This window comes from Chiloscyllium plagiosum, chromosome 12 (assembly GCF_004010195.1).
Source record: "Chiloscyllium plagiosum isolate BGI_BamShark_2017 chromosome 12, ASM401019v2, whole genome shotgun sequence".
Classification (NCBI taxonomy): domain Eukaryota; kingdom Metazoa; phylum Chordata; class Chondrichthyes; order Orectolobiformes; family Hemiscylliidae; genus Chiloscyllium; species Chiloscyllium plagiosum.
The window spans coordinates 48,520,265-48,528,499 of NC_057721.1; the positions used below are offsets into that span (position 1 = coordinate 48,520,265).

At 39.2% G+C, this 8,235-nt stretch overlaps 1 protein-coding gene across 3 annotated transcripts in view; it reads right to left on the reverse strand.

The window, feature by feature from the left end:
- Positions 1 to 8,235, reverse strand: part of polq (polymerase (DNA directed), theta) — an 89,034-nt gene that overhangs the window by 45,846 nt on the left and 34,953 nt on the right. For all 3 annotated transcript variants that reach the window (XM_043700991.1, XM_043700992.1, XM_043700994.1), the window contains 3 exons: positions 4,949 to 5,091; positions 3,335 to 3,524; positions 2,207 to 2,349 (listed from right to left, as the gene is read on the reverse strand). In XM_043700991.1, coding sequence (XP_043556926.1) covers positions 2,207 to 2,349; positions 3,335 to 3,524; positions 4,949 to 5,091 — 476 coding nt within the window. The remainder of the gene's footprint in view (positions 1 to 2,206; positions 2,350 to 3,334; positions 3,525 to 4,948; positions 5,092 to 8,235) is intronic.

The window sequence follows — 8,235 nt, forward strand, 5'->3', positions numbered from 1 at the left end:
TTATAAAAATGACGAACAGCAGTGGACCCAATACTGATCCTTGCGATACACCACTAGTAACTGGACTCCAGGATGAACATTTTCCATCAACCACCACCCTCTGTCTTCTTTCAGCAAGCCAATTACTGATCCAAACTACTATATCTCCCACAATCCCATTCCTCCGCATTTTGTACAATAGCCTATTGTGGGGAACCTTATCGAACACCTTGCTGAAATCCATATACACCACATCAACCGGTTTACTCTCTTCTACCTGTCTAGTCACCTTCTCAAAGAACTCAATAAGGTTTGTGAGGCACGACCTACTCTTCTCAAAACCGTGCTGACTATCCCTAATCAAATTATTCTTTTCTAGATGATTATAAATTCTATCTCTTATAACCTTTTCCAAAACTTTTCCAACAACTGAAGTAAGGCTCACTGGTCTATAATTACCAGGGTTGTCTCTACTCCCCTTCTTGAACAGGGGAACCACATTTGCTATCCTCTAGTCTTCTGGCACTATTCCTGTAGGCAATGACGATTTAAAGATCAATTTCAAAGGGTCGGCAATCTCCTCCCTGACTTCCCAGAGGATCCTAGGATAAATCCCATCCGGCCCAGGGGACTTATCTATTTTCACACTCTGGATCTAACCCTAAATGCACAACTCAGTGTAACAGCTAACTGGGCAAAGTGTAGTTACTTACAAACTGCCACACAAATTGTATTGTTAATCATTGAGTAGTAAAATAAACAAAAATGAATTCTCCATGAACGAAAAAAAAGTCAATGAGAATTCTGCAGTCTTCAATGTAATTGCCTTTAATCTGAACTCATTTAGAATTTAAACCTTTATAAACTAGCCTCAAAGGATCTAGTAGTTACTGAATTAAGTTAGATTATCTTGAAAAGGTACTTATTCGCACGACTTAACTCACAAAATACCAGATCCAGAATGTCTGCAGTCACACAAACATGTAACTGCCTGGTGGAACTCAGTCAGTGTTTAGGTACCAGCAATTGAACTTTGTAGTCCGAGCAACGCACAAATGTATACTCTAGAAGTAAGTTAATTCATTGCAGTCCACATCTATCTCCTAATTTAAGACTGCCTTTAAAAACAAACCTCTTTGATCAATCTTTCGTTCACCCACTGAAATCAAGGTATTGGTCTGGGTCAAAACAAAAGGCTGATCCCAGGCCCTGGAGGCACCAGACCAGAAACTGTAAATAGATAGGGAGTATATTGCACAACTTTAAGAAGAGCATAGATGGACATGGTAGACATAGCTGTAAAAGTGATGTACTTCTGTAATTCCTATGGCAAAGCTAAAGAAGGAAAAACTCAGAAAAGAAGCCAGAACAAGAACAGGAAGACATCACACAACCACAACAACAGTTACAGTTTTTCGCATGTTAGAGGGTCAATTCCAAGATTTTGACCCTGTAACATTGAAGAACAGTGACTATAATTCGAAGACAGACAATGTTCTCATACATTGGATGCCCTAACTCTTTCACGTGATAGACATTGCGGGTTTGGAAGGTGCTGTCTGAGGATGCTTGATGTTTACTGCACTGTGTTTTGGAGATGGTACACACTGCTGCCATTGTGCATCAAAATTAAAGAAGTGAATACTGAAGCTGATGGGTAGGGTGTGAATGAAGCAGGCTGTTTTGTCCTGAATGGTGTCAGAGTGCTGTCAGAACTGCACTCATTTAGCAAGTGGAGAGTATTCCATCACCCTCCGAACTTTTGCTTTGTAGATACTGGACAGGCACTGGGGAGGCAACTTACTCACCACAGAATTCCCAGCTTCTGACCTGCTTTTGAGTTTTGGGATAACAAAGACATGATTGAGGGGTTCAGTAGCAGGTGAGATGAGCAATGTTCTGGAGATGCAAATAGGAGCAACACCAAGGCCCAATATTTCTGTCCAGGCCTCTACTGTCATATGATACACCTTTGCAGATGACTGAAGCGGCTAATCCATTGAAGGCAGGTTCTGCCAGAGAACTAGTGGGACCTGAAGAAGTCACCTGATGAAGGAGCAGTGCTCCGAAAGCTATTACTTCCAAATAAACCTGTTGGACTATAACCTGGTGTTGTGTTATTTTTAACTTTTCCACCCGAGTCCAACGCTGGCCCCTCCACATCCTAGTTCCATAAGTAGCATGAAAAATAATTGATGCTAAATTGCAAAGAAAATACCCAATGTACCTGATAGAGAATATGAAGATCATTCTCCAAAACAAATCCTTTCATTGCTTTCTGCAAGTCAGCGAAGATTCTCAGTGCATCTGGAGGAGACAGGGAAGAAGCAAGAGTGGCTGCTCCTAACTGTGTGGGTCGATACAGTTGAACTATTAACAACAAAAAAATGATGAGGTAAGAAGAATGAGACTATTAGAACCTTAAAGAGCAGGAGGCTGCCATTTGGCCCATCATATCCATACCAACGCTTTGAAAGTGCAGTCCAATTCAGTTCCAAACCCCAGCTTTAATAACAGATCTGCGCTAACTAGTCTTTTTCAATTACTGTCTTCAAGTTTTAGGTAAATATGTTTTGCCAAGAAGTGGAATTTAATGATGTAATTTATTCTGTGAATGAAGCATTATTTTTCAGTGTTCTGCAAAATGATAAGTCAGCACTCAAAATATATCCCCTGTGCAAGTTTAAAATGACTATGTTTCATTCAAGAAGTGAATATATGAATGATTGTGGATTCTGAAAAAAGGATTATTAAAACAAAACATCTAAGAAATAAAGTGTACCTGAGACACAGTGGAAACTTAAAGTTGAAACAAAACCCAGACAATAAGTGCATGGTTATACAGAGGCAGAAAAACTGATCTACAATAAAGATAAAGAAAACTTTTTTAAAAATATTTAGTATTTGGAAGAGAAAATATAATAGAAAAGACGGAACAACATGTTCCTTTGAATAATCCAGAATTATTTCTAACATACACAAATACAGAAGTGATTATAGTAACATGCATTTAAGCCTAAGAAAACAAAACAGCAAATTGAGAAATAATTAAACTGGAAATCTTGCATATTCTTGTATTCCTGATGAAGGGCTTTTGCCCGAAACGTCAATTTTCCTGCTCCTCGGGTGCTGCCTGAACTGCTGTGCTTTTCCAGCACCACTCTCATCTAGAATCTGGTTTCCAGCATCTGCAGTCTTTGTTTTTACCTACATTTGCCACCTTCCAATTTGGGATTTGTCAACTACGATAAATGGAACTAGCTTTAGAAGAAAGTGTATGGGGTAGTTTGGCTGAACTCTAGAAAGTGTATGAAATTTTATTTGCTAAAAGAAAAAAGGAAAAGGAAAAAGTTACTTTTATTTCCTTCCTGGTCCTCTTCCAGTATTTGAATAAGCTCATTCTCCATTAGGTAGTGTATAGAGTCCTCAATAGCATTGCCCTGGATTGATGCTACCTCAGTTCCTTGTGCACTGGCAGCCAGCAGTGTGCATGAGGCATACACACGGACATCTTCTGGGGTACTGGCAACACCGCCTACTATAATCTGAAATCAAGATTAAGAGCCAACAGTTTTAAAAATCCTATAAAATCCAGAACATTCCTCAAATCTGATGGATTATTTTGACACAAACTAGTCCAAACAAGACAGAACCACAGAATTGAAATACAACACCACTTATCAACTATTTCAAACATAAAATCTTAAATCAATTTTCTTTATTATTATTTTGTCACGAGAGTGGGAATCCAGAACCACAGGCTAAAGTCCTAGGGACATGGGCCTCAATCCCACCATAGCAGATGGCAAACTTCAAATATAATATTAAAAAAATCTGAAATCAAAAGCTAGCCTAACGGTGACCATGTTGCCACAGATGCTTGTAGAAACCTGTCTCGTGCACTAACGTCCTTCAGGGAAGGAAATCTACCATCCTTATCTGGTCTGACCGATATGTTATTCCAGATCTACGGCCATACGATTGGCTCCAAACGATGCTCTGGACAATAATGATAGCCAATGAATACTGGCCTAGCCACTGATGCTCACAACCCATCAATGAATAAAAGTAAACAAACAAATAAATTGAAAACTGTGGGTCATACACACATGAAACATTGTGCAAAAATAACTACTGCAATTGTTATGGTTAAATAACAAAATAAGTAACCAAGGCTATAAAGGCAGCTCAGTTATATCATCACAAACGCTTGCTGATCTAGAACCTTTATTATTGGAACCAATGTCTGCAATAGAGATCACATTGGGATCAGGTTCCTTAACATGAATTGCTGTAAGTTTACTGTCAAAAAGCCAAACCAGTTAACAGATTGAAGTCTGTACAAATCTATAGACAGTATTTTTTTTTTTCAGAATTTAAACAGTTTATATAACTTTGTCCAAGTGACTTGGCAGGAAAACTGGTTGCTCTTCCTTCCTTCCTCTGGAAGCTGGCATTAGCCTTCTCAGGCATCAGGATGAGCATCTGCTGAAAAGGTTCCATCCATTCCTTCTTGTATATTTCATTTCTCAATCCAACAGAGAAAATTATAAATTTTTGAATTTATTATAGTTTCATTCCAAATTCAGTGATAGTTCAATCTATAAATAGGCTGCTGTCACTTTACATACATCTACACACTATCACTATACATGTTCACAAACTAGGACTCCATGGACTCAGAAATTTATTTGGTTCACATTTTGTATATTTGATAATGCTATCGTATGCAAACCAACAACATGACATTCGGATTTACAAATTTCAGACTTTTACTTATCTGAAAGCTAATTTAAAACTTGAAGAATACCATACAAAACATATTCTACATCAACCATTGTCAATGAGGGGATAGAAAATAAAATGTTGACAATAGTTTCTGAAGAGTTAATCATTTGTCGCCAAGACTCTATGTACATAGGTTAAATTCCTTCAAGTTGAAATAGGTCCTGTTAATCTTTCATCTTACCTCAAGGATAGCTCGGATCATACTGGTAGTGACACCCTCTCCTTCCTTCTTCACAAGGCAACTACGAATAGGTTTGAGAAAGCCCTGTATCAGGCTCATTCCTTTTGCTTTCTCTGCATTCTTACACACCAGTATACTTTCACCTGGAGCAAAATTTAATGTTAAACATTATTACTTTTAATGTGTTTTCTTTCTCACCTTGCTATTACACACAAAAAAAATATGATGAATACAGAAAAAAAATTGCTTATTGTAATGCTCATTCTATTTCATGTACTTTTCACTACTAAAAATTAGGACAATTCAAGTCCATGCAGAGATTTTCCAGATATGTAGCACATATATTGTAACACAGGATGTATGATATAATAATAAACTTGCACACAATTTTTGATGAAATTAACACAAATTATTTTGGTACTGTTTATTTCAGGTCAATCGCACTTCAGTTCAAATGCATATCCCAATACTACATTTACAGTTTATTAAATACATGATTTGGATTTAATTTGAATTTGCAGAATTACTGTTGAGTTATAAATCTTTTATCAGTTCAAGCCGAGAAGTACAGGACTGCTACAGATAGTGATTGACATGGCAGTACAGCTGTAACAATGGCCTCCACCAGACAATGCAGAAAATTGCCTGGGCACATCCTATCAACAAAAACAAAGACAAATACAAAATTACTGCCTCATCAGTCTACTCTCAATCAAAGTGATGGAAGGTCAACGGGGTTATCAAGCAGCACTTGTTCAGTAATAATTTGAACACAGATGCACAGTTGAGTTCCTTCGGGACCACCCAAACCCTTTACATCCTTGGGCCAAATACAGACAAAACAGCCAAATTGAGCTAAAGTCTGAGCTGGGATGAATGCAACTGCCCTTAACATCATGGTTGCAATAGACCAAATGTGGGATCAAGGAGCCTCAGCAAAATTAATTTCGAAAGGTGGGGGTGGGGGCGATGCCTCTACCAGCCGGAATCATACCGAGCAGACAGGAATATGATTGTGGTTAATGGAGGTCAATCACCTGAGCACCAGGATATTGCTGCAAGAGTTCTCAGGGTCTGAGAATCAACCACATTTAGATGATCTATTAATAACCTTCCCTCCATTATCTGGTTGTGCTGCTAATTTTCAATGTTTAATGTCATTCACAATTTCTCAGCTACTGAAACGGTCCATGCTCTCATGCAGCAAGACCTGGATAACATGTAGAATTGGGCTGACAAATGGCAATACCATTCATGCCAAATAGATGTCAGGCAACAACCATCTTCAACAATAAAGAATCTAATCATCTCCACTTGATATGCAATGGTATGGTCATCTTTAAATCCCCACCATAAAGATTTTGAAGGTTATCATTAATCAGAAATTGAACAAGACTAGTCACGTAAGTACCATGGCTTCAAGAACAGATCAGAGGCAAAGAATCTTGTAGCAAGTCACTCACCTCCCAACTCTCAAAGCCAGCATTTACAAGGGACAAGTCAGGAGTGTGATGGAATGCTCCCCATTTATCAGGCTGAGTGTAATTCCAACAACATGCAAGAATCTCTACACCATCTTGGACAACTCAATTTTCTTCTTCAGGAATGAGGCTGGTGTGCAAACCAGCCTCATTCCTGAAGAAGGGCTTATGCCCGAAACGTCGATTCTCCTGCTCCTCGGATGCTGCCTGGCCTGCTGCGATTTTCCAGCACCACACTTTTCAACTCTGGTCCCCAGCATCTGCAGTCCTCACTTTCTCTCAACTCAATTTTCTTGACTGGCACCCATCAGCACTTTAAAAATTCACACTATCTTCTGCCAATGCCCATAAGCCTCCTTTGACAGCTACTTCTAAACCTACATTTTCCACTTAGAAAAACAAGGGTAAGAAATACATGGAACACCCTGCAAGTTCTCTTCCAAACGCCACACCATCCTGATTTGGAACCATATCACCATTCATTCATTCACAGGCACTGAGGCAATGACCTAGAATTCCCTCCCTCGCAGCTCTGTGGCTGTAACTACTACATGACCTGGAGTGATTCAAGATAGCCGATCATCACCACCGCCACCTCAAATTAGGGGTGGGGTGGGTAAGGCATTATGGCATGTCCAATAATGTTCACATCCCATGAATAAATAATTTTAAAAATTGCAGTCCAGAAAAAAAGGTATCTTTTCTCAAGGTAACGGAGGAGAATTGATTAGAAGTTAGTTGAAGTATACATATCAATTCTCACAGACTATTTTGCCCAATCAGTGCACAATATGCACGAACGTAACAATTGTATTTGAAACAAGATAGAATCACCTCTGAGCAAGGAGGCATGAACTCATGTCCCACCTATTCTAGAGGTTTGTCATAAGACATCTCAATAAGTTGTTGAAAAATACCTGAACAGTATTGACAAGGTGAACATGAAGAGAATATTTCCTCTTGTGAAACAGTCCAAAGCTAGGGAGCTGCTTCAAAATTACAAGTCACCCTTTTAAGCAAGAGGTAAGTTTTTTTTTTCTCTCAAAAAGAGTTGAAGTCAGAATGGATTTACAGAAGGGAAATGATACTTGACAAATCTGCCAGATTTGTTTTTGAGGACATAACGAGTCGGTTGATAAGGGGGAATCTCGTTGATGTTGTTTATTTGAACTTTCAAAAGGCTTTTGATAAAGTCCCAAACAAGAGTTTAGTCTATAAAATTAAAACACGCGCGACTGGGATAGTGTACTGACATGGAGAGTGAATTGGCTCACAGACAGGAAACAAACAGTAGGAATAAACGGCTCATTTTCTGAGTGGCAGCCAGTGAGTGGTGAGGCACTGCAGCGATCAGTGCTTGGACACCAGCTATTCACAATATATATTAATGATTTCGTATTTACAAACGAGAGGGACCGTAGTGTGAAATGGACTGGTAAGCTAGAGGAGATACTTGTTAGGAAGGAAGATGTGTTGGACATTTTGAATAACTTGAGAATAGACAAGTCCCCCGGGCCTGACGGGATATATCCTAGGATTATGAGGGAAGCAAGAGAGGAAATTGCAGAGCCGTTGGCAATGATCTTTTCGTCTTCACTGTCAACAGGGGTGGTACCAGGGAACTGGAGAGTGGCGAATGTTGTGCCCCTGTTCAAAAAAGGGAATAGGGATAACCCCGGGAATTACAGGCCAGTTAGTCTTACTTCGGTAATCGAAAGGGTACTGAGGGATAGGATTTATGAGTATCTGAAAAGGCACTGCTTGATTAGGGACAGCCAGCACGGATTTGTGAAGGGGAGGTCTTGC